Here is a 25,993-nt window from a genome sequence, read left to right on the forward strand (position 1 = left end):
AAAAAAAAAACACACACACACATGGGCAAACCACAGAACAGAAGAAAAGATCTCCTATATATATATCCGATACAGGACTTGAACATAGATTTTTGCAACATAATGATAATGAGATATGCAAACCAATTAAACAGGGCAAACATTTTGAACATACTCTATAGATGATGATGTACAAATAGAAGCACTTGAAAAGAAACACATGGAACATGATTAGTCACCAGGGAAATGCAAATTAAAACTACAATGAGATAATGGTTCACACCCATTCTTTTTTTTTTCTTTAAAATTTTTACTAGAGACACCAACATTTAAATTTATACATAAAAGAAGAAAGATGCCATTCCTCCTAGAGAACAAGATCTGTAAACCACTATTTAAAGTAGTTCATGTAGAGAACCTGCAATTTAATAAGACTGGGAAAAGGTTAGCCCAGCATCCCCTATATATTTTTTTTATCCCTGTTTACTCAATTATACAAGTACTTCCACAGCAAGCAGACCTCTAATTGTGTATACTTGAGTGAAAGAGAAATGAGACTTGCCAGGTTCACACCCATTCTAATGGATAATATAAAAGACTGACGAGCAAATGTGTGTGTGAGGATATGGAACAACTGAAACTCCTATACATTGCTAGTTAACATGTAAAATGATGCAAATACTTTTTTTAAAAAATATTGTATTTATTTATTTGACAGAGAGAGAGCACCCATAAGAGAAAGCGCAAGTGGGGGAGGGGCAGGGAGAGAGAGAAGCAGACTCCCCACTGAGCAGGGAGCCCCAACAAAGAGCTCCATCACAGGACCCTGGCTGGATCCCAGGACCCTAGGATTAAGGCAAATGCCCGGCTGACTGAACCACCCAGGTGTCCCAATGGTGCAAATACTTTGAGAAATAATTTGTCAGTTTCTTACACCATGAAACCACTAGAGAACTCGATCAGCATACTCACAGTAGTAGAGAAAAGGGAAACAATGTATATTCATATAAGGATTTGCACACAAATGTGCAAAGAAATCTTATTCATAGTAGACAAAAATTGGAAACAGCTCAAAGGTCCATCAACAAGTAAGTGGATAACAAAAATGTGATACATCTATACAATGGAAATACTACTCAACAATGGAAAGGAATGAACTAACAACATGAATCAATCTCAAAATCATTAGGCCAAGGGGTGCCTGGGTGGCTCAGTTGGTTAAGCAACTTCCTTCAGCTCAGGTCATAATCCTGGAGGTCTGGATCGAGTCCCACATCTGGCTCCATGCTCGGCAGGGAGTCTGTTTCTCCCTTTGACCTCTCCCCTCTCATGCTCTCTCTCTCTCTCTCTCATTCTTTCTCTCTCTATCTCAAGTAAATAAATAAAAAGTCTTTTTAAGGGGCGCCTGGGTGGCTCAGTTGGTTGAGCGACTGCCTTTGGCTCAGGTCATGATCCCGGACTTCCAGGATCGAGTCCCGCATCGGGCTCCCAGATCCTTGGGGAGTCTGTTTCTCCCTCTGACCTCCCTCTCATGCTCTCTCTCACTCATTCTCTCTCAAATAAACAAAATCTTTTTTTAAAAAAGTCTTTTTAAAAAATCACTAGGCCGAGTAAAGAAGGCAGACGCAAATAGTCCATATTGAACAATTCCATTTATATGTTATTCTAGAAAATGCAATTAATCTAACAGTGAGAGAAAGCAGATCACTTGTTCTTTGGGGCTTGGAACCGAGGGAGGGGAATGAATGCAAAGGGACAGGGAAACTTTTAGGGGAGAAGGAAATATTCTGAATCTTCATGGTAATTTCAAGAGTGTATACAATCATCAAAACTCATTTGAATTATATACTTTAAATGGATGCAATCTATATTAGCTAACTCTACTATAATAAAGTTGATAAAAAATAAAGCCAGATACATTATGAATGTCACTATAAAAATTAAAAGTTCTTAAGCATATGTGGAAACTGGCCTTTTGTTTTTTGTCCTGACCCAACTACCTGAGGTACTTGATTGAAATCTTAAAAGACAATGGGAGGCCAAAATTAACAAGACAGTAAACAATAAGTGTTGGAGAGGATGTGGAGAAAGGGGAACATTCTTACACTGTTGGTGGGAATGCAAGTTGGTACAGCCACTTTGGAAAACAGTGTGGACATTCCTTAAGAAATAAAAAATAGAGCTTCCCTATGACCCTGCAATTGTGCTATTGGGATTTTACCCCAAAGATACAGATGTAGTGAAAAGAAGGGCCATCTGTACCCCAATGTTCATAGCAGCAATGACCACAGTCGCCAAACTGTGGAAAGAACAAAGATGCCCTTCAATGGACGAATGGATAAGGAAGATGTGGTCCATATACACTATGGAGTATTATGCCTCCATCAGAGAGGATGAATACCCAACTTTTGTATCAACATGGATGGGACTGGAGGAGATTATGCTGAGTCAAGTAAGTCAATCAGAGTGAGGCAATTGTCATATGGCTTTGCTTATTTGTGGAGCATAAGGAACAACATGGAGGACATGGGGAGATGGAGAGGAGAAGTGAACTGGGGGAAATTGGAAGGGGAGACAAAGCATAAGAGACTGTGGACTCTGAGAAACAAACTGAGGGTTTTGGAGGGGAGAGAGGTGGGGGATTGGGTGAGCCTGGTGGTGGATATTAAGCAGGGCACAGATTGCATGGAGCACTGGGTGTGGTGCATAAACAGTGAATTCTGGAACACTGAAAAGAAATAAAAAAAAATAAATTAAAGAAAAAAAGACAATGGGAGGGATGCCTGGGTGGCTCAGTCGTTAAGTGTCTGCCTTCGGCTCAGGTCATGATCCCCGGGTCCTGGGATCGAGCTCAGGTCATGATCCCAGGGTCCTGGGATCGAGCCCCGAATCAGGCTCCTGGGATCGAGCCCCGAATCAGGCTCCCTGCTCAGCGGGAAGCCTGCTTCTCCTTCTCCCACTCTCCCTGTCTGTGTTCCCTTTCTCGCTGTGTCTCTGTCCAATAATTAAAATTTTAAAAGAAGAGAAAGATGATGTGAGAAAAAAGGAAGTTATTCCACTCCTTTAACTGCATAGAGTTGTGAATCTAAATTTAGGTTACTTAATACCTTGGGGGATTCTTGGGATTTACAGTTTCTATGCAACATTTTTGTATTATTTTAGATGTAAAACAAACTCTATTGATGTTATAACCCGCAAATGAAATCTTCAAACACAAAAATTGATTTGAGTTTCTCCCCTTCTTGAATTTCTAAAAGGCCCTAAGTAAGCTTTTGAATAGGAGACTATGCAGCCATCATATAGACAAAAAAGAGAAAAAAGCTCAACATAAGTTCAATCAAACCACTGTAGAGTACAACCTTCAGCAGAACATTGCATGAGAACAACAGATAAAATAGATTATATAGATAAAATTAATTTGTAAATGATTTATAGAATGAAAATGGACATTGTACTTCAGAGGAGAGGCAAAAGTGAATGAGGCAGATGGTAGCTGAAATATGCCTAAAATACACGTAAGTTTTCACAGCTTATCCCTCTGCTCATTTAAATAGGTTGAGTACAGAATATCATAACTGCAAATATGAACATGAACAACTTTCAACTCCTCACTACCCAGAGAGTAAATCTTTTTTTTTTCAGGATTTTATTTATTCATTTGATAGAGACGCAGTGAGAAAGGGAATACAAGCAGAAGGAGTGGGAGAGGGAGAAGCAGGCTCCCCGCTGAGCAGGGAGCCTGATTCGAGGCTCGATCCCAGGACCCTGGGACCATGACCTGAGCTTGATCCCAGGACCCTGGGATCATGACCTGAGCCGAAGGCAGACACTTAACAACTGAGCCACCCAGGCACCCCCAGAGATGAAATCTTCTTGGTCGGTGGCAAAAATCAGTATGAACCAACTGTGAGCCCAAGGGTCACAGATGATGAAGAACACTACATAAGAACCAAGGTCCTTTGCTCTCCAAGAAGCATCATTATAACTCAGACCAATCTGATTTTTAGTTCAACAAAAGTTGAGAAGCATCAGAGATCACGAGCTGTGATTCACCACACACCAGAATGCAGACAGCACAGCTATAATCTTCCCAATACTCTAATCTTTGGTGGTGGAGAACAGGTGCTTGGGAGATGCATTTCATCTCAAACACCTTAATAATGAACTACCTTGCTCAGGGGGTTGTTAACCTTAGGAAGGTATCCTGTAAAAGCTTTGATGGAGATGGAGAATATGTCCTTCTTTTTCAAAGAAGCCAAATGTGAAATCTTTTTTTTCCTATTACACAACATTTTCCAAATCAAAAGAACAGGAATGAAAAACAAGCTCTCTTATTAACTTCTTCAGTGTCTATGTTATTTCTGGGTACTGAGTTGGGGACCGGAGACAACTTGCGATTAATTATTGGACCTAATGGACTATTTTTAATATTTTCCAAAATAGTCCCAACTATGGCTAGAAATAGGAACCAAAGAGAATTTTGTCTCAGAGAATAATTCATGACCTACGACAATTACAGAAGCAGATCCAACAGAGAAGTTGACAATATTCTTAATCACAATCATCAACAGAAAGAATTAGCCAATATTAGAAGCTGAGAGCATGAACAGATGTTTCTGGAGTGATGGGAACTATACAGTGGAATAGACGATTATAAGAAACAGAGACAGTTCTAAACTCTCGTTTCACAACTAGGAAGAAATAGGCAAAGATCACTACAGAGTTTCAAAAGGCTTGTAAACTACAAAAGGAATTTTAGGGGGGAAATCCAGCATTTTTCCCTTTGAGTGTAAACACTCAAGTTGCTCAGGTGTCTTAAAGCAAGGCAACCTAATAATTATAATTAAAATGTGCAGGATACAATTTACAATTATTTTATCTTCCTGACCATCTTATCATATGTAGTGTCTCTATTTATAACTATTAAGTTTCTTGCCTTAAGGTGTACTATGAGTCATGTTTGTATAGCAAATACTATATACAGTTTCCTTTTGGTAGGTGTTTGCATGAAATCATCTCTTTCCATCCTTTTACTTTCAACTTCTTTATCCTTTTAATAAAGGTATGTCTCCAATAAATGACATACGGTTGTTTAATTTCAAACCAGTCTATCTTTATTAATTGGAATGTTTACTCTGTTAACATTTAATGTAAACACTGATACACTTCAATTGAAAATTACCATCTTGCTACTTATTTTTTTCTTATTTTTTATTCTATCTGTTCTAATTTGTCTTTCTCCCCATTTCCTGCCTTTATGTAGATTAATTTAGTATATTTTTATCCTATTGTCTCCCCATTAATAACTTATTGGTCTCATACTTTTTTAAAAAGGTTTTATTTATTTGTTTATTTGTCAGAGAGAGAGAGAGAGAGCGTGCACAAGCAGGCAGAGTGGAAGACAGAGGCAGAGAGAAAAGCAGGCTCCCTGATAAGCAGTGAGCTGGATGCAGGACTTGATCCCAGGACCCTGGGATCATGACCTGAGCCGAAGGCAGTGGCTTAACCAACTGAGCCACCCAGGAGTCCAGTCTCATACTCTTTTTTAAAAATATTTTTTATTTATTCATTTGAGAGAGAGAGAGAGAGAGTGCGTATTGCATGCACTCACACACAACCATGAGCAGGGGGTAGGGGCAGAGGGAGAGGGCCAAGCAGGCTCCCCACTGAGCAGAGAGCCCGACTTGGGGCTCCATCATGACCTGAGCCTAAGGCAGATGCTTAACTGACTGCGCCACCCAGACACCCCCACATATTCTTTTAATATTTTAAATGGATTACCCTAGAATATGTAACATGCATCCTTGACTTATTAAAGTCTAATGTAAATTTTTACTTTTACCACTTCTAGGATGACACAATGGCCTTAGAATCTTTTAATTGTATTAAATTTTAATTCTATTAAATTCATTAATTCTATTTACCTTTCTCCATATATGAGAACATTATCATTCTCATATACTTCAGTTCTTTTTATATTTTAAATCCTACTATGTATTATTGTTGTTTTATTCAGTGACTATTTACCTCCACTACTTCATTCTTTCTCCCCTTCCTCATTTCCTCCTCCCCCCTTCCCATTATCCTTCCTTCTTTTCCATATTTTTTAAGCTTCTATCTGAAAGTATTTTCCATATACCTAAAGAAATCACTGTTTATCTCAGCAAGAATTTGCTTAGGATATATTTCCTCAGTTTTAATTGAAAATATTTTTATTTATTTTCCTTTCTGAAGGATATTTTTGATGGGCAAAAAATTCTAGGCTTGCAGTTGTCTGCTTTAAGTCCTTTAAATATGTCATTTCATTGTTTTCTGGCTTCCATTTTTTTTTTCTCAAGAAGTCAGTTGTCAGTCTTGCTATTGCTCATTTAAGAGTGAAAGGTCTGGGGTACTACAACATGGTGCAGTTGATTAGCAGTTGACTCTTGATGTAATTTCAGGTTCATGATCTCAGGGTGGTGAAATCAAGCCCTGCCTAAGCTGGGAGTCTACTTGGGATTCTCTTTACCTCTGCCCCTCCACCAAGTTGAGTGCATGTGCACGTGAATGCTCTCACTCTCTCATTCTAAAAATATAAATAAAAGTCTTTAAAAAATATATATATATATTCTCTTTCACCCTCTCTCAGTCCCTGCTCACTTGCTCATGCTCTCTCTCTCTCTCTCTCTAAATAAATAAACATAAAAGTCTTATTTTCTGGCCATCAAAAGAGGATCATTAAAAAGACTACTGAAGTCAATAAATCTTTGGCATAACTTGTTCTAAAAAAAAGAAAGCAAAAATACCCATATAAAGAATATACAAAGAAATACCATTGGGATGCCTCGGTTAAGCATCTGCCTTGAGCTAGGACATGATCTCAGGGTCCTGGGATCAAGCCCTGAATCAGGCTCCTTGCTCAGCAGGAAGCCTGCTTCTCCCTCTGCCTGTTGCTCCCCTTGCTTGTGCGCTCTCTCTCTCTGACAAGTAAAATCTTTAAAAAAAAGAAAAAGAAAAAGAAACACCATTATGGTTCCTACTACATTAAAATAATGAGAAATAAAATAACGTTAAGCCTATATATTATATTATAAAATTTAGATTAAATGCACAAATTCGTTGAAAAAAAAAAAAACTACTTGCCAAACTGACAGAACTAGAAATATAAAATTTATATAGCTCTATACCTATTGCTGAATTTATAATTGAAAACATTTTCATGAAAAGAATTTTAATCCAAGAAGGCTTACTTCTGAATTCTCCACATATTTCTGGGAGAAGAAAACACTGATTTACACAAACTTTCCAAAGAATTGAAAAGGAAGTAAAACTTAACTTATTATATGAGGCCAGGATAGCTTTGATAACAAACTCTTACAGAAACCTTACGAGTGGAAAATTATAGGCTAATTTCTATCATAGACACAGATTTTCTATCACAGACACACAGATTTTTTAAAAATTCCAAACAAAATGTTGGGAAACTAAATTCAGTCATATAAAGAAGGGTAATACATTAAAACCAACCAAGGTTTATTCCAAGAAAGCAATATTTGTTTATTATTAATAAATCAACCACTGTGATTCATGATTTGAATCAAAGGATAAAATCATACAATCACTTCAATAAGCAGAGAAATATATGATAAATTTAATATCCATTCATGATTTTTTAAAGATCTCTTAGTAAATTAGAAAAGGAAGGAAGCTTCCTTAACCTGACAAAGGACCTCTGGGGAAAAAGTCTATTTCATATTAAATACAAGAAACTTTCACTCTGAGATCAGAAATAAAACAAGGCTATCATCACTTCAACAATGCCACAAAACCACAATACAGAAACTATATGATTAGAAATTTTAAAAATAAATAAATAAAGCTAAGAATATTGGAAATGGCATAACAGTGTGTTTAGAAAATATAAAATAATATAAAAATGTAAGATTTCAAAATTTAACAAGGACATGATATAAACTTAATACAAAAGTTAGGTTTATATCTATATACCTGCAACAAAAACAATTATAAAATGAAAATTTTTTTAAGATTTTATTTATTTATTTGACAGACAGAGATCACAAGTAGGCAGAGAGGAAGGCAGAGAGAGAGGAGGAAGCAGGCTCCCTGGTGAGCAGAGAGCCCAATGTGGGGCTCCGTCTTAGGACCCTGGGATCATGACCCAAGCCTAAGGCAGAGACTTTAACCCGCTGAACCACCCAGGTGCCCCTAAAATGAAAATTTTTAATGCCATTTACAATAGCAACAAAATACCAAATATCTAATGAATTTGTACAAAATATCCCTCCACACACATTAATCACACATAAACACTGAGAGGAAAAAATAAAATAAGTAGAAGAACATATAATGTTAGCAGACCTGCTATTTATGGATATATTATCATTATGTTAATAAATCCCATATTTTTTTACACAGTAAATAAAACTCCAAGTAAAATTTTGTCAAAAAGTCAATATGCCTCATATTTTCTGCAGATTCGGTGTAATTCCAATTGAAAGAAGAGCAGAGTTTTTTGTAGGAATTGACAAGTTGATTCTATAATTTCTATAGAGATGCAAAGGACCAAAAAGAGCTAAATTAATGTGGAGGCAGAAGAACAAAGCAGGAGAACTTACACAATGGTATATCAATACGTATTAATATAGGATGGTATTGGGACAAGAATAGAGGACTAGACCAATGAAACAGAATCAAAGTCTAAAAATTGGCAGAAATATACAGTCACTTGGTTTATGACAAAGACAGCACCGCAGAACAGTAAGAAAGGGTGGTCTTTTTTTGTTAAATGGTGCTGTATATGCAGACAATCCAACTGGATTTACACATGGAAACAATCTCAGCTCTGACAACACACAGTACTCAAAAATACAATTTGAGGGGCGCCTGGGTGGCTCAGTGGGTTAAGGCCTCTGCCTTCGGCTCAGCTCATGATCTCAAGGTCCTGGGACCAAGCCCCATATCGGGCTCTCTGCTCAGCAGGGAGCCTGCTTCCCCCCTCTCTCTGCCTGCCTCTCTGCCTACTTGTGACCTCTGTCTGTCAAATAAATAAATAAAAAATCTTTAAAAAAAAATACAATTTCAGATGGATTAAGATCCTTAATGTGCATGTTAAAACAAGAAAGCTGCTGGAACTATGGCAACCACTAAGCAGATACGGCTATTTAAATGTAAGCTTGAATTAAATTTAGTAACACTAAATATTCAGTCCTGCAGTTTCACTAGCCACATTTCAAGTGCTCAGTAGCCGTATGTCCTATATATGCAGATATAGAAAATTTCCAACATATAGAAAGTTCCATTAGACAGCAATGTTCTAGGAGATAACATAGAAGCATGTTGTCGTGACCTTGAAGTAGGCTACGTTTCATTAAAAGGAAGGGAAGAGTACTAAGTAAAAAGAAAATACCAAAAATCGGATCTCATTAAAATTAAGAGTTCCTGTTAATCAAAAGACATCATTAAGAGACAAAGAGTAAATGGGGCACTTGGGTGGCTCAGTTGGTTAAAGGACAAAGAGTATCTCTATATACTACTATGGAATGATCACAGGTTTATATTCTAAAGTGAAAAACCAAAGCAGAGAAGAATATGTTTTGTATTTTATAATTTATCCTAAAATGCAGAAGATAGATACACATATATATTTGCTCATACAAACACACACACACACACACACACACACATACAAAAATACATAGTAAAAGGATAAAAATTTGATTACTTATAAGAGGAAAGAAGGACTAAAGTAGAGGAACAAGCATAGCAAATATGAGGCTTTTCTAAATATACTTTCTTTTATAAATTTAGTTTGGAACCATTGTAATATTTTACAAACTATAAAAGAAAATTAAATTTTAAAAAGCAAGTCCTATTTTTTTAAGATTTTATTTCTTTATTTGACATAGAGAGATCACAAATAGGCAGAGAGGCAGACATAGAGAGAGGGAAGCAGGCTCCCTGCCGAGCAGAGAGCCCGATGCGGGGCTTGATCCCAGGACCCTGGGATCATGACCTGAGCTGAAGGCAGAGGCTTAACCCACTGAGCCACCCAGGCGCCCCAGTAAGCCCTATTTTTAAAAGTTTTTATTTAAATTCAAGTTAGCTAAAATACAGTGTAATATTAGTTTCAGGCCTCAATTTGAAAGCAACTTAAAATAAATGAACCTAACTCTGTATGTACTTGGCAGCTTAACTACACAGAGATGAACTATTCTAAGATACTTTAATACACAATAATTTGTTCATGCCTAGTGGGATACACCCTACAAATGAAAATAATGACAAAAATACTAAATTGATACTATAATCATATTGTTGGTGTAGTGCTGGTATTGTTTTCTAAGTCTGTTGTTTGAGTAGTGTAAGGTAACAAATGAATAATTAGGTTGGTATAAATGAAAACTGGGATTTTTGTTGTGGGAGAAAGGAGACATATATAATACTGAATGAAATTAACCAGACACAAAAACATAATGATACTATATGATTTTATTTTTATGGTGTTGGAACTCATGATAACAGTTAAATCAGAAGAGAATAATGATAGATGGGTGAGGTGGGGTGGTGGGTTGCTGGTAATTCTCTACTTCCTTACCTCTGTGGTGGTTACATGATTGGGTTGGCTTTGGATTATTCATGAAGCTGTACACTTATGTTACATGAACTTTTATGTATGTTGTGCTTCAATTAAAAAATTTTTAAGTGAGATTTGTGTGAAGTAGCTAAAACCAAGTTTAGTGGAAATTTAGAGCCTTTTATTTATTTCTTTTTAAATATTCTACTTATTCAATAGAGAGAGAAAAAGTAAGAAACCATGAGCAGAAAAGACCTTGAATCATGAAGGAAATGTTGAAAAAGAAAAACAAAGGTGGGGCATCACATTGCCTTATTCAAGCTTTAATACAAAGCTTTAATTACAAAGACAGCATGGTACTGGCACAAAAACAGACACATAGATCAGTGGAACAGAGTAGAGAGTCCAGATATGGACCCACAACTCTATGGGCAGGAAAAAATATCCAGTGGAATAAAGACAGTCTATTCAATAAATGGTGCTGGGAAAATTGGACAGCTATGTATAGAAGAATGAAACACGACCATTCTCTTACACCATACACAAGGATAAACTTGAAATGGATAAAAGACCTCAATGTTGGGCAGGAATCTATCGAAATCCTAGAGGAGAACATAGGCAGTAACTTCTTCAACATCAGCCACAGCAACTTCTTTCAAGACATGTCTCCAAAGGCAAAGGAAACAAAAGCCAAAATGACCTTTTGGGACTTCATCAAGATCAAAAGCTTCTGCACAGCAAAGGAAACAGTCAACAAAACAGAGAGGCAACCCACGGCATGAGAGAAGATATTCTCAATGACACTACACACAAAGGGCTGACATCCAGGATCTATAAAGAACTCCTCAAACTCAACACACACAAAACAGATAATCATGTCAAAAAATGGGCAGAAGACATGAACAGACACTTCTCCAAAGAAGACATCCAAATGGCTAACATACACATGAAAAATGTTCTTCATCACTAGCCATTAGGGAGATTCAAATCAAAACCACATTGAGATACCACCTTATACCAATTAGAATGGCCAAAATTAGCAAGACAGAAAACAATGTGTGTTGGAGAGGATGTGGAGAAAGGGGAACCCTCTTACATTGTTGGTGGGAATGCAAGTTGGTGCAGCCACTTTGGAAAACAGTGTGGTGATTCCTCAAGAAGTTAAAAATAGAGCTACCCTATGACCCTGCAATTGCACTACTGGGTATTTACCCCAAAGATACAGATTAGTGAAAAGAAGGGCCATCTGTACCCCAATGTTCATAGCGGCAATGGCCACAATCACTAAACTGGAAAGGGCCAAGATGCCCTTCAACAGATGAATGGATAAAGAAGATATGGTCCATATATATAGTGGAATATTACACAGCCATCAGAAAGGATGAATACTGAACTTTTGTATCAACATGGATGGGACTGGAAGAGATTATGCTGGGTGAAATAAGTCAAGCAGAGAAAGTCAATTATCATATGGTTTCACTTACTTGTGAAGCATAAGGAATAACATGGAGAACATTAGGAGAAGGAAAGTGAAGTGGGGTAAATTGGTGGGGGAGATGAAGCAAAAGAGACTGTGGACTATGAGAAACAAACTGAGGGTTTTGGAGGGGAGGAGGTTTGGGGGGGTAGGTGAGCCTGGTGGTGGGTATTAAGGAGGGCGCAGATTGAGTGGAGCCCTGGGTTTGGTGCATAAACAATGAATCTTGGAACACTGAAAAAAAAACTTTAATTTGAAAAAAACTTCAATCTCAAAAAATGAATACAAAGAAAATATGAGGAAGGAAATAAAATTAAGAACAGAAATTAATAAAATAGAAAGCAAATATACTAGAAATGGAATCCCAAAAGTCAAAAGTTAGTTTTTGGAAAGGCCAATATAATTAATAAACTACTTCCCAGTCTAGTCAGGAAAAATAAGAGGTGATGATAACTAACATCAGGTTTGAAAAGGGGAATAGCACCACAGATCCTACAGATGTTAAAAAGATCACAACAAGACATTATTAACAACATCATAACAAAAAAAAAAGGCTTAGATGAAATTAACATAATTTTGAGAAACACAATTTATAAATCAATATAAATATAAATATAAAGAGTTCTATTACTGATAAAGAAATATAATTTCATGACTTAAAACTTCCCCACAAAGAAAACTAAGGCACAGAGAACATCACTAGTGATTCCACTAAATATTTAAGAAAGAAATATCACCAATCTAAATAAACATGTTCAGAGAATAGAAAAGAGAGAAAAAAAACCTTTGAATTTGTTTAATAACCTTGACCCCAAACCCTTGTAAGAAAGGAAAATGACAAACTTATCTTGAGGGTTAAGTATAAAGGTAAAACCCCACTATGATGACGTCTTAACTGGTTGTTTTTATTTTGTATGAACATCATTTTTAGACTAAATAAAACAGCTGTAATTTTTGCTTAGAGATTCTAAAGAATAAGCATAATGTGCATGAATTCAGAGAACATTTTTAAGGGTCTGTCATTATTACAGCTCTTCTATGAAAACAGTATGTATGTAGATGGCAAACAGATGGTTCTAGAACAGCCAAGAATTTAGGATGAAACAGAAAAGTTTTTCCTTTTTCTCTGCAGCACAGGAGAGAGAGTATGTGATTGCATATTCATTCCTAGATTCAAAGACAAGTTCCAGATGAATATATAATGACCTTCTGTGTTTTTAGCTTGAGGAGGAAATTGTTATCCTAATTCTTTTCTTTTTCATAAATGCAGTATAAAAGAGACATACAATTTATTTGTGTCCTGAACCATCTTGTCAATTAAAACTGGGAACAGAGTGAGTAACCACTTTTATGATTTAGTTTTTGTTTTTAAGAAAAATCTTTACCCACAAACTCCTTACTTCCCATAATACTTCAGTCAGAACCCTAGGCTATGATCCACATTCACTTGACATTCTTTTTTTTTTTTTAATATTTTATTTACTTGACAGAGAGAAATCACAACTAGGCAGAGAGGCAGGCAGAGAGAGAGGAGGAAGCAGGCTCCCTGCGGAGCAGAGAGCCCGATGCGGGGCTCGATCCCAGGACCCCGGGATCATGACCTGAGCCGAAGGCAGAGGCTTTAACCCACTGAGCCACCCAGGCACCCCTCACTTGACATTCTTCCAAATGTTAATTCTTTCTAATATTCATATTATATCCAACGTAAAAGCCTCTTTGCAATTTAATCCATCTTCACCCCAACCCAGCAAAATGTATTTAGTCTCTGGGATATTATTGTTTTCCTCTAACTGTAAATATTGAAGGCAACAAACACCAAGAGACAGTTATCAGTCATGTTGTTAAAATTTTATCATTCATATATTTTCCAGGCATTGCTTTTTCCTTCTGTTTACTCAAGTTAGTAAGATCTTTTTCCTTCCCTCTTACCAGTTTGAAGTTTCTCTATTATACAATGAATTCTATTGTACTGTCTAGTTTTTTTAAATCCAAATGTATTTCTTTTTTTTAAGATTTTATTTATTTGACAGAGAGATCACAAGAAGGCCGGGAGGCAGGCAGAGGGAGAGGGGCAAGCAGGCTCTCCACTGAGCAGAGAGCCCGATGTGGGGCTCGATCCCAGGACCCTGAGATCATGACCTGAACTGAAGGCAGGGGTTTAACCCACTGAGCCACCCAGGTGCCCCCCAAATGTATTTCATATGCTCTGCAAGCTTTCTTAATTACAGCACCCTCAGGGTTTTCAAAGTGCAGTTATCAGTTTCAAAGTCAAAACAGATGTGAGAAAATATCTAATTAACCTATGGGAAAGGCTACTAATGGCATATCTTAACAAATAAAAACACCTGGAAATGTCAAAAACATTCTACCACTGTTAACTAATAACACTGCAAAGGGGAAACATTCTATACCCTACCTATCCTGGCAAAGGGCAACTGCTTCAACTCCAGAAGAACAATACACTAACATAACACTGATGTGTCCAAACTATAATTTTCATATGGAATACTTAATTAAGTCAGTTGTTCGCTGTTGCGCATTTTTGCCACATTAACATATTTATTCTAAAAAATTTGTAATTAATTTTAACGTAATTAATTGTAAATGGTAAGCAGAAATTTACATCTCAGAGGTAACATCTTAGATACCAATCCAAACAAAATTAAATTGCCCATCAAAAACCTTGGAAAAAATTAGCATGAGACACATGTTGTCTATTGTTGCACAGGACATCAATTTTGTTTCTATCTGTAAAATATTATCAATAGGAGAAGTACAGATGAAAATGCTTTCCTGAATTTCCTAAACTGATAGATTTTACTTCTGTAAAATACGCTTGTTTTTATAAGTAAGCTCCACACTGGGCTTGAACGCACAACCCTGAGATCAAGAACTGAGCTGAGATCAACAGCTAAAACACTTATCCAACTGAGGCATCCAAGCGCCCCAGTATTGTAAAATACATTGCTACACACTGTAAACTAACAGAAGGGATTAGTGTCTGGACAGTATAATGTTAAGTGAAATAACATTCACAACAGTCAGAGAAAGACAGATACTATATGGTTTCCTTCACATGTATGATTTAAGGAACAGAACAAATGAGCAAAGCGGGGGAGGGGGATGGTGGGGAAAGGAGAGAGAAACAAACCAAGATATGGACTCTCAACTACAGAGAACACACGGAAGGTTACCAGCGAGGAGGTGGGGGTGGGGTGGGGTGAAACCGGTGGTGGGGATTAAGGTGTGCACTTGTCCTGATGAGAACCAGGTGATGTACTGAATTGCTGAATCACTGTATTGTCCACCTGAAACTAATGTAATACTGTATGTTAACTACACTGGAATTAAAAATTTTGAACTTAATTAAAAAAAAGAAGGACTTACTATTTGAACAAAATAGAAACACATATACATCAACATGATTCTGTATGACTCAGGCACACAGTTAAAATTGTTAGGAAATTGCACTCTTTCCAAAGGATTTTTGTTTTATAAAATTCAAGCAATAAATATTTTCCTTCTAGAATTATGTAGTCATTATTAAGGCACTCAGTGAACACTATGACAAGCATTCTTTTCTAAAGAATCATGATTGGATCGATACATAGTTGGAGAGGAAGAAGAAAGTAACAAAGTGCCTGGGTGAATTACAAATACTCCAGTTCTCTAGAAGTTATTTTATTCATGCTCTTATATATCACACTTTCTTTATATGTAGGGAAATATCCAGTCCACAAAGTTATTGGCAGACAGTGGACTACCTAAAAAGTGAAATATCAACATTGATAGAAAAAGACTGCTCAAGTGGATGACTGGAATGGCGCAGTATTCCTGCATGTATCAACATTTCGTCTTTGTTACTGTCACTCATTTAAGTTTAAATATCTGGTGGCTAGAGATATTTTTCTGTGTTATTAGCTATATTTATCCTTTTATTTATATATTTTAAAAAAGATATTATTTATTTATTTGACAGAAATAGAGAGAGAGAGAGAGATATCTGTGATATAGAGATAGAGATCTATCTGTGATAGAGAGATCACAAGTAGGTAGAGCGGCAGGCAGAGAGAGAGAGAGGGAGAAGCAGGCTCCCTGCTTAGCAGAGAGCCTGACGTGGGGCTCAATGTGGGGCTCGATCCCAGGACCCTGAGATCATGGCCTGAGCCGAAGGTAGAGGCTTAATCCACTGAGCCCCCCAGGTACCCCTTATTTATATATTTTTTAAGTAGGCTCCATGCCCAACATGGAGCCCAAGGTAGGGCTTGAACCCACAACTCTGAGATCAAGACCTGAGCTGAGGTCAAGAGTTGGTCACTTAACCAACTGAGCCACCCAGGTATCCCTGCATTTTTCCTTTTAAAGAATTTTCCAACTTCCAGACCCATTTCCTTTCAAGTCTACTCAAAATGTGTTTTTCAAACAATATCCAACTCCCAAACTTCAGACATTACCGGTATTCTCATCTCTCTTGGTTAGAGAAAGCAGTGAAATAGAAGAAATAAGTTAGGAAGAGAGTTTATACACTAAGTGTTTTGATACCTGAAATATTGATAGGAAGAGAGTTTATACACTGTTTTGATACCTGAAATATTAACATTATAGCACACCAATATTCTCCCTTAAAATTAACTGCATTTTAATTTGCATCCACTGTGACTTTCACAGTGCAAAGACATGCATTCCTACTAATCACTTTGCCATCAGTAGGAACTGCAATCATATTTAGTGCCAAAACACAGCACTGAGGTTTTTCAAGCTAGCTCTAGGACCAGAAAATCCCATTACTTTGTTCTATTATATATGAGAAAGAAAATAATCATTAATATATTTGAAAGTGATCTTTAAAATGTTAAATATATATATATACATGTAAATTGGAAAAGTGAGTTAAATCTTTGCCCTTATGTTGAACTGTTCTATGTTACCACCCAATTCATACACTAGCAAATGTATTTATTCTTTCATTCAACAAGCATTTACTAATCATATCTCATATATTGCATTCTTTCATGTGAGAATATTAAATATGCAAAATTATAAGGCATGTTAATCTATTTGCAGTTAACATCATTATTTGGAGAATAACTTATAACTCACTTTTCCCCTATAGTAAAACAAGGAATGTTCCATTCCCTTTCCTAATCTCTGCGTACCTCCTTTCCTTGTATCCATGATCTCTATGAGAAGTCAGAAAGTCATACTATAAAATTGCTGAAGATTGTCCTCACACTATTCAAAAAGTTTCTGAAATGTAAAGGGCCACTATGGATACATTTAAGTATTTGAATAATTTAACTTTCACTAGATGTACTATTCTCAAATATGCTATTTACTTATTTCAAAGTATACCGCCTTCTAAAATAATAAGAAAATTAAATCTAAGTTAAATGGATTTTGAATGGCAAATTTTAATACACAACTGTTTCTGATGTAACAGTTCTCTTTCAAGCACTGGGTAATATATGGAATTTCGAATCATTATATTGTATACCCAAATTGAATATAACACTGTATTTTAACTGTACTGGAATTACAATTTTAAAAAAATTAACTCATCTTTTATTTTTGTGAAATAGATCAATAAAAACACAAAATTAAAGGTTGTCAAGTCCTATACCCATTAGTTTTATAGTCTATCGATACAAATATGTGTTCTGAGGCATGCTTATAATTTCCAAATACTTAGAAACACTGACTGTGTGGAGCTATTAGCTATGTTTTAGAGTGTCATTCTCAAAAAAGACTAGTTTGCCAAAATGGCATTTATTTAAAGTCTGACCTAGAAAATATGCAGCATTTTATTAAATGGTGTATCACTCAAGATTTAATTCAAATGCCATCTCTACCACCATGCCTTCTCTGATTCCCTCCTCCATTCCCAGATGTTCTCTCACAGTTTCTCTCCCTTCTTTGAATATCCATTGCAATTTATTTTTATATTTTTTAAGTTATCATTGTTAAATCATGTATTACTACAGTTTGAGGAAAAATCATCTTCCATGATATTATGCTTACGTTATGCAAAGAGTATTGCATATTTTTCATTCCCACTTTTGGTATCAGAATGCCTTACACATATCTGTTGCTCAAAATATTTTTTGAATGACGGATTTATGCTTTAAATAATTCCTTAAACCAATTCCCAAAAGGAATTAAAGACTTTCCAGGTCATTTATTACCTGTGCCAAAAACTGGTGCCTTCTTTCTAATTTTAGACCTTTACATTATATTACTTTTATTGTTCTTTAATGGGTTTGAATTTCTTACCCTTGTTTCTCAAAAATAAACTATAAGCTCCCTGAGGTCAAGGACAGTCTTTTATTACTCATATACTCCCAGAATTCTTAGCACAGGGGATGCTAAGCAGGAATGTTCAATTCAGTGCCAAAGACTCACCTAAGAAGCGTTTCAGAACATAGCAAGCAGTCACCTCCTGGCCAATGGAATCAAATCCCTCCAAATTTGCTTACCATGGCATTGACATTTAAGTGATCCCCCTTCCTATTCCGAATGTGAATGCAGGAGATTGGCACATTCAGTCCTACCCCAGTAGCCAGATTTCTCAGGTCAGCAGCACTGTATTCCCCACGCAACAGCAAACTGTTATTATCAGAACCAGGTCCTAGAGAGGCCTGATAGAGATAGGTCTGAGAAAGTCTCTCAACTGTAGTGACATCTATTGTGGCTGATGTCAGAGGATTTGAAGCCATCTTCCTCCCATACCTCAGTTCCTCTGGAGAGCGACAGCAGCTTTGAGAACAACAAATTGGGCTCTGGTTCACCTTGATACACACAAAGAAAAGTAAGCACCCCAGAAATAAAAAGGAAATACAGGCCAGAGCAATCACTAAATACAGGTTCTGGGTAGAAAGGTGGCCTCCTGTTTCCCAGGTATCTTCAAAGTCTGGAAGGACCTGAGGGGCAGAGTTGCTCAAGAGTATACCCAATGTGACGGAAGAGGAAAGTGGTGGGTCTCCATGGTCCCGAACTTCGACCACCACCCTCTGCTTAACCGCATCAGTGGGAAGAATTAAGCGGGCAGTTCGGAGTTCTCCCACACTGGCTGAAATTCTGAAAAGCCTGAAGTCAGAAGCCTGAGAAATATGGTAGGAAAGCCAAGCATTAGAGCCACTGTCTGCATCCTCTGCTACCACTTTTGTGACCAAGTGTCCACTCCTGGAAGAGCGGGGCACAATTTCTACCGGAACAGAGCCATTCCTGGGCACAGGAAACAAGATGACTGGAGCATTGTCGTTCCTATCTATCACAAACAAGTTCACGACCACTGTTGCACTTCTGGGAGGAATACCACCATCCCGGGCTTCCACTTGGAAGTGAACCCCCCTGAGCTGCTCAAAGTCAAAGGAAATTTTGGCAGTGATAGCCCCGCTGGGTGATTCTACTGCCACCAAGCTAGAGGCTGTCTGCCTTTCAGAGATAATATCCAACAACTCATAGAAGACAAGGCCGTTCTTCCCCAGGTCCGGATCCTGGGCAAACACATGGCCTAGAGAAGCCCCAGGACCATTGTTTTCAGCCACAAAAAGTTCCTGCTGTGATTGAGCAAAGCTTGGTGAATTGTCATTCACATCAGCAACAGACACAGTCAGTGTCCTGCAGGTGCTCAAGGAGGGTGAGCCACCATCTGAGGCAGTGATTAAGACCTGGTATTCGCTGACCTGCTCCCGGTCCAGTGGCCCATCAGTCAGCAAGCTATAGTAGTTGTCAAAGGAAGCCTTCAGCTTGAAAGGGCCTCCACTGGACATGCTACAGATGACCTTACCATTGGGACCGAGATCCTCATCCCTGAGACTAAGGAAAGCAATCACTGTGCCAGGGGGAGCGTCCTCAGAAACCGAACTGGAGAGAGTCAGGAAATTGACCTCAGGGGCGTGATCGTTCACATCAGTCACTTCCACCAGCAGTTTGACAGTACTAGCTAAACCGAAGGTGCCCTCATCCCTCGCCTCAATGTACGCCTCCAACAACGTTTCAGGCGGACCTAGGGAAGCAGCTATCCGCACCTCCCCATTTCTAGGGTGCACGTGGAAGTGGTGTCTCAGCGCTGCTCGCGTGCTGTTGCTTAAGGAGTACCGGATTTCCCCATTGGAGCCTTCATCCGGGTCCGAGGCCTGAACTCGTAATAACACAGTCCCGTTGGGGGCAGTCTCTGGTACCTTGGCACGGTAGACTGTGCGCTCAAATACAGGCGCGTTGTCGTTTGTGTCCACCACTAGGACCGTAACGTGAGCGTCTCCAGGGCGCGCCGGCTTCCCGCCGTCCCTGGCGGTGAGCATCAGCTGGTGGGTGGCGCGCTGCTCCCGATCCAGCACTTTCTCTAATACCAACTCCGGATATTCACTGCCGTCCACCCGCGATCCCATGATCAGGCGAAAGTGCTGGCTGGGGCTCAGACTGTAGCTTAGGACCCCGTTGCTTCCCTCATCAGCATCTTGAGCATTGGGGAGAGTAAAGCGGGCTCCGGGCATCAGGAACTCGGGGATGTGCAGCTGCACTTCACCGGCAGGGAAGAGAGGCGAGTTGTCGTTGGTGTCCACGACGTGAACTCGCATCGTGTGGAGCTCCAGAGGGTCCTCGAGCACCAGCTCATAAGTCAAGACGCAGACAGCTTTGGTCTCACACAGCTGTTCGCGGTCCGCCGGCTCTAGGACCACCAAACTACCGCTGGCTGGATCCACCCCGAAGTAGGGCTCGCGGTGGCTGGAAAGGAATCGAAAGTTCCTCAAGGACAGGGCAGCCGCCGACAGCCCCAAGTCCTCGGAAACATTGCCTACGGCTACGCCCCGCTCGGTCTCCTCCAGCACTGAATATTCCAGCTGTCCGCCAGCAGAGCCGCAGGAGACCCACAGACACAGAACCGCCACCCTCCAGCCCACCATCCTCCCTCTCCGCGTCCTCGCTCCAGCAGCAGCGACCCAGGACCATGCTCCGGACTCCCGGAGAGCACGAACCGCAGGAAAGAGCAAGGGCCGGCCGCCCGCCGCCGCGCCCGCCGCCGCGCCCGCCACCGCGGGCTAGAGGTGCCCAGACCGCCGACGTTCGTCCCCCTGGACACACTGGAGTTGCCCGAGGCTGGCCGGCTGGAAGCTCTGCTCGCAGGACTGGAGGTGCGGCAGCCGTCTGGGAAAGCGGAGCTGGCGGGTGCGGAGGAGCGCAGCGCCGCCTAGGGGTGCAGAGACGGGATGAACGGCTCGGGCTAGGGAGGCGCCGTCTCCAACTCGCGGCTAGCAGGGATCTCTCCGAAGTCCCCACGGCTGGCGCCGGGCGGGGCACGGAACACACTCGGAGAAGCTAACCCATCTTCCCTCGAACGAACGGAGTTTCTAAGGACAACGCCCTAAGGCCGGCCTCGCCGTAACCTCCACAGCCGCCTCCTAAAGACCGCGCGTAACTAGGGCTGAGCTGGGCTGGGCTTCTCTCGCCAAGGTGTGACCTCGGAACGTCCAGTCCGGGGCTAGTCCCGGGCTCTCGGACCCCCCAGAATCCCTACGGTGCGGGCGAAGAGAGCGGAACTGCCAGAAAAACCGCGGGGCGGAGGAGGAGAGAGGCGGGATCCGAGCCACGAATGACCACGCCTTCGAAGCTTAAGGGAACAGGAGCCCCCAAACTAAGTGCTGAGGGGCATTGCATGCTGGATTCCCAGACTCTCTGCGGCGGGTTAAAGCTTCTCCTGCACCTTCTTTTATACCAGGAGCCAAATTTTCAATAGAGGCTACCAGCGAGGGGCCAATTGGGAAATAGATGCCTCCTCAAACTTCCCTGGGACTCTGGCTTTTCGAGGCACCCAGGTGGGCGAGCGCAAGGCTTATAGTTTGGCTTTTTGTGGGTCAGCGATTTCTCTTTCCCCAGGACACCCTGGGGCGGAGTGCCTCACCAGCCGCCCTTGACGCTCTGGATGAGAGAGATTAGAAACCAGTCAATACAAGCACCTGAAACTCAGACTGACACTCATCCCCAGCAGGGCGTGAGAAGTGGAGTGGGAAGAACGTCACTGAGATATTCTCCAGAGTGTGACCAGGAAACAAGCCTGTAAATTTACTCTCTGTAGATATTTGGAAAATAGCATTGAGGCAGGGTAGGAACTGACTAGCTGTCCATATGTTCTCCAACTTCCTTTTTAGGCCGGTTTCCTGAAGGGAAATCGGGATATTGATCAGTTCTATGAAAAACATCTCCGAGCTCTAAGAAATATCTCCAAATTTCGCCTTGCACCCTAAAACCAGAGGATCTCCCTGAGGGGGAGGCGATTTCCCTGAAGGGGAGGAGAGCTGAAAAAAGAGAGTGCCTTCAAATGACCATTAAGTACTAAATTTCTTAAACTTCTTTTAATACAATTGCAGGGTCCAAAGTCCCAGGAACCAAAATTTGAAAGACAAAAGCTGAATACTGATCAAGAATTGAAGCTTTCACTGTGATGTTCTTGTTCTTCTTTCTCTTTGTTTCTTTTTAAGATTTTACCCATTTATTTGTGAGAGATAAGGAGAGAGAGGGAGAACACAAGCAGGGGGAGCAGCAGGCAGAGGCAAAAGCAGGTTCCTGGCTGGGTAAGGAGCCCCACGTGGGAATGGATTCTAGGACCCCAGGATCAGGACCTGAGCAGAAGGCAGACACTTAACTAACTGAGCCACCGAGCCTTACCAGGGCAATGTATTTTCTGGTCAGAAAACTGCCTAGGAGTGTTGATAACTATTGAGGCTGAAGCTGGATACTAGGGAGCTAATTACACAATTCTCTTAACTTGGGTATATGTTTGAACACTGTTATAACAGTTTCTTAAATTGCTGATTAAAATGAGGATTGGGAAGGCAGGCTGTTTTAGCATTCTGGCTTTAAGACCGAAAGTGGGATTGTTAAATTCATTATGCCACTAAGAACCAATCACCTCCCTGGGAACAATACAAACCCAAACACATCTCTTCCAGGGAAGCAGGGCAAGCAGCAACATAAGGCAATTTAAGCAGTAAATGTCCTAGACTCATTTGTCTTTCTGAGTTAAGGAACCAAGAAAATCATTGACGCCAAGTCTTGGATAAAATCAAAGCAGAAAACATGTCAGCCCCGTTGAAGTGTTAGGTAAAGCTGTAAGTATAGCCATCATGCGGAATGCTCATTAGGATGTGAAACAACCCATAAAAATTAAATTTATTCACCAAATTTCAGAATCAGAATTAATTATCTACTTCAGTGCCAGAGATTAGGATTTGCATTTCCTCATTTTCATTTAATGCTGCCCGGTAAGCTAACAGCTTTGGGGTGCAAGGTTGTACTTTTCACTTTTCCATTAGCAGCCCCTGAAATACATCTGGAGAGATGCACTCAACTTTGGGAAGGCCCCTGATTGTAAGACCTGCAATCAAGTTTCCAGTTATACTGGGTTTGGAATTTCCGAGCTCTGTCTAGGACAGTATGTGTGGATGTGGATTAGTAAGTGGAGAAAAGGAAAAACTCATACTGAGAATCGAATGGAAAATCTTGACAAAAATTCTTACCCCTACACACACCTCTCAGACTTCTGGCTTCCCTTCTCTTCCCATTTCTCTGTCTAACCTGCCACTGAGGACTATTTTCAAAGGATTTAATTTCAGTCAAGAATAAGTGAATAGCACTCACCTAGTGGGATTTGTTCTGTCACCTGCCTCCCTATCTGTAGGCATAACTGGGATTTGTGGGAAAGAAATATTCAGGAGATATTTGGAATATTTAGATATCTTGAAGATGAGGATATCTCAAGAGTCTTTCCTTTTGTATAAGATAACTAGGTGAACACTAAATCAACGATCAGTAAAACTCCTCTTTAGCGAACCTAATATTTCATTTTGCCATTTTATGCCATTTGCCGTAGTTTCCCCTAATTCAGACATTTTCGAGCTTTACTCAGGTACAAGTACAACTTTAAGTGGACTCAATACAAAAACAGTTTTGATTTCTGCTTCGGTTCTATTGCAAAGACATTATTATAAATCTCTCCCAACCGAGCTTAGCCTTAAATTATAAATTTAAGAGATTTCTAGCCATAATGCATAAGCTCCTACCAGAGATCTTGCAGCCAAATGAGAAAATAGTAAATCTGACACATACCACAAAAGTGACGAGGGACAGAAGCAGAAATGTTCACATTTAACCCAGAAGACTGACCACTAGCCTGCATAGTATTAATAAGGATCAAATACATCCTTAAAGGGTCTCATTACTGCCTGTATATCTCACTGTTAGTTAATATTAAACTGAATGATAAGCACAAGAGAAATATTACAAAAGTAGTGTTATCAGTAGAAATTCAAGGAAACATTTATGATTTAATACTCCCTGCATGTCCCCTCCCCCTTGAGCACTAGGCATTTACCCATCAGCTTCATAGAGCAAAACGTGCAACTCTTTCTGCCCATGGGTCCTGTCCCATACTGCTTAAATAATTACTAAGTTACACCATATTGTGTCTCAAGAATTTCTTGGCCATTGTGCTCGATGACCTGCAACAAAAGGATATTGCTTTTAAAACAAAATTAAGATTTATTTATTTATCAGAGAGAGAGAGCACAAGCAGGGACAGAGACAGGCAGAGGGAGAAGCAGGCTCCTTACCGAGCAAGCAGCCCAATGCAGCACTTGAAGCCAGGATCCCAGAATTATGACCTGAGCTGAAGGCAGATACTTAACAGGTGTCCCCAAAATTAAGCTTTTAAAACATATTTTTTCCCATTTTATTTATTTTTTCAGCGTAACAGTATTCATTCTTTTTGCACAACACCCAGTGCTCCATGCAAAACGTGCCCTCCCCATTACCCACCACCTGTTCCCCCAACCTCCCACCCCTGAACCTTCAAAACCCTCAGGTTGCCCCAACCTCCCACCCCTGACCCTTCAAAACCCTCAGGTTGTTTTTCAGAGTCCATAGTCTCTTATGGTTCGCCTCCCCTCCCCAATGTCGATAGCCCGCTCCCCCTCTCCCAATCCCACCTCCCCCCAGCAACCCCCAGTTTGTTTTGTGAGATTAAGAGTCATTTATGGTTTGTCTCCCTCCCAATCCCATCTTGTTTCATTTATTCTTCTCCTATCCCCCTACCCCCCCATGTTGCTTCTCCATGTCCTCATATCAGGGAGATCATATGATAGTTGTCTTTCTCCGATTGACTTATTTAAAACATATTTTTAAAGGTTTTATTTATTTGAGAGAGAGAGAGAACACAAGAAGGGGGAGCAGCAGAGGTAAAGGGAGCAGCAGGCTCCCCACTGAGCAAGGAGTCCGATGTGGGACTTGATCCCAGAACCCTGGGATTATGACCTGAGCCGAAGACAGACGCTTAACCAACTGAGCCACCCAAGTGTCCCTAAGCCAGATTTTCTTAGTGCTTGAGATTACTCCTTGGGAACATATTATGTACTTAAAGTAAATTTAAAGGCAAGATATCAGTGTCACATTAAGCAAATTTTCATCCTGTAAAAGCTGATCAAGTGTCCAAATCAAGTTTCTTTTTTTTTTAATCCCAAATCAAATCTAACAGAGTAGTTCTTTGGGGGTAGAGATCTACATCACTCAAATTTTGTTCCTTAAATCAAGTCTAACAGAGTAGTTCTTTGGGGGTAGGGATCTACATCACTCAAATTTTGTTCCTTAAGTATCTAGCTATGCTCTGGGCACACAAATTAAGTGGCTAACGCACTCTCAATATACAACATCCTATGTTACTTTTTTTTTTTTTAACTTGCATCCTTTACCAATAACACATTACTACAGAATTTCTTTCTCAAATTTCTAATCCCAAGTAACTTGTTTTTCTCCATGACATAATACCATATAAAGTATCTCAAATCTTTCATTGTGAATCTTCACTCTGACTCTATATTGTGTTTATGCACTACTTTTTACAATTATTTGCCAATTTTCCAAAAATTACCTTTTTTAAAGATTTTTTTAAGTTTTATTTATTTGATAGACAGAGA

At 39.7% G+C, this 25,993-nt stretch overlaps 2 protein-coding genes across 3 annotated transcripts in view; both read right to left on the minus strand.

The window, feature by feature from the left end:
• LOC123938185 (protocadherin alpha-C2) overlaps window positions 1–25,993 on the minus strand; it is a 117,441-nt gene that overhangs the window by 70,790 nt on the left and 20,658 nt on the right. The window contains exon 1 of one of the 2 annotated variants that reach the window (XM_045999323.1): window positions 18,503–20,932. The exons of the other annotated variant lie outside the window; for it this stretch is intronic. Coding sequence (XP_045855279.1) covers window positions 18,503–20,932 — 2,430 coding nt within the window. Of the gene's footprint in view, window positions 1–18,502; window positions 20,933–25,993 lie in introns of those variants that run through there. 2 annotated transcript variants of the gene reach the window in all.
• LOC123938189 (protocadherin alpha-3-like) overlaps window positions 1–25,993 on the minus strand; it is a 158,633-nt gene that overhangs the window by 37,607 nt on the left and 95,033 nt on the right.

Source organism: Meles meles, chromosome 3, assembly GCF_922984935.1.
Source record: "Meles meles chromosome 3, mMelMel3.1 paternal haplotype, whole genome shotgun sequence".
Taxonomy (NCBI): domain Eukaryota; kingdom Metazoa; phylum Chordata; class Mammalia; order Carnivora; family Mustelidae; genus Meles; species Meles meles.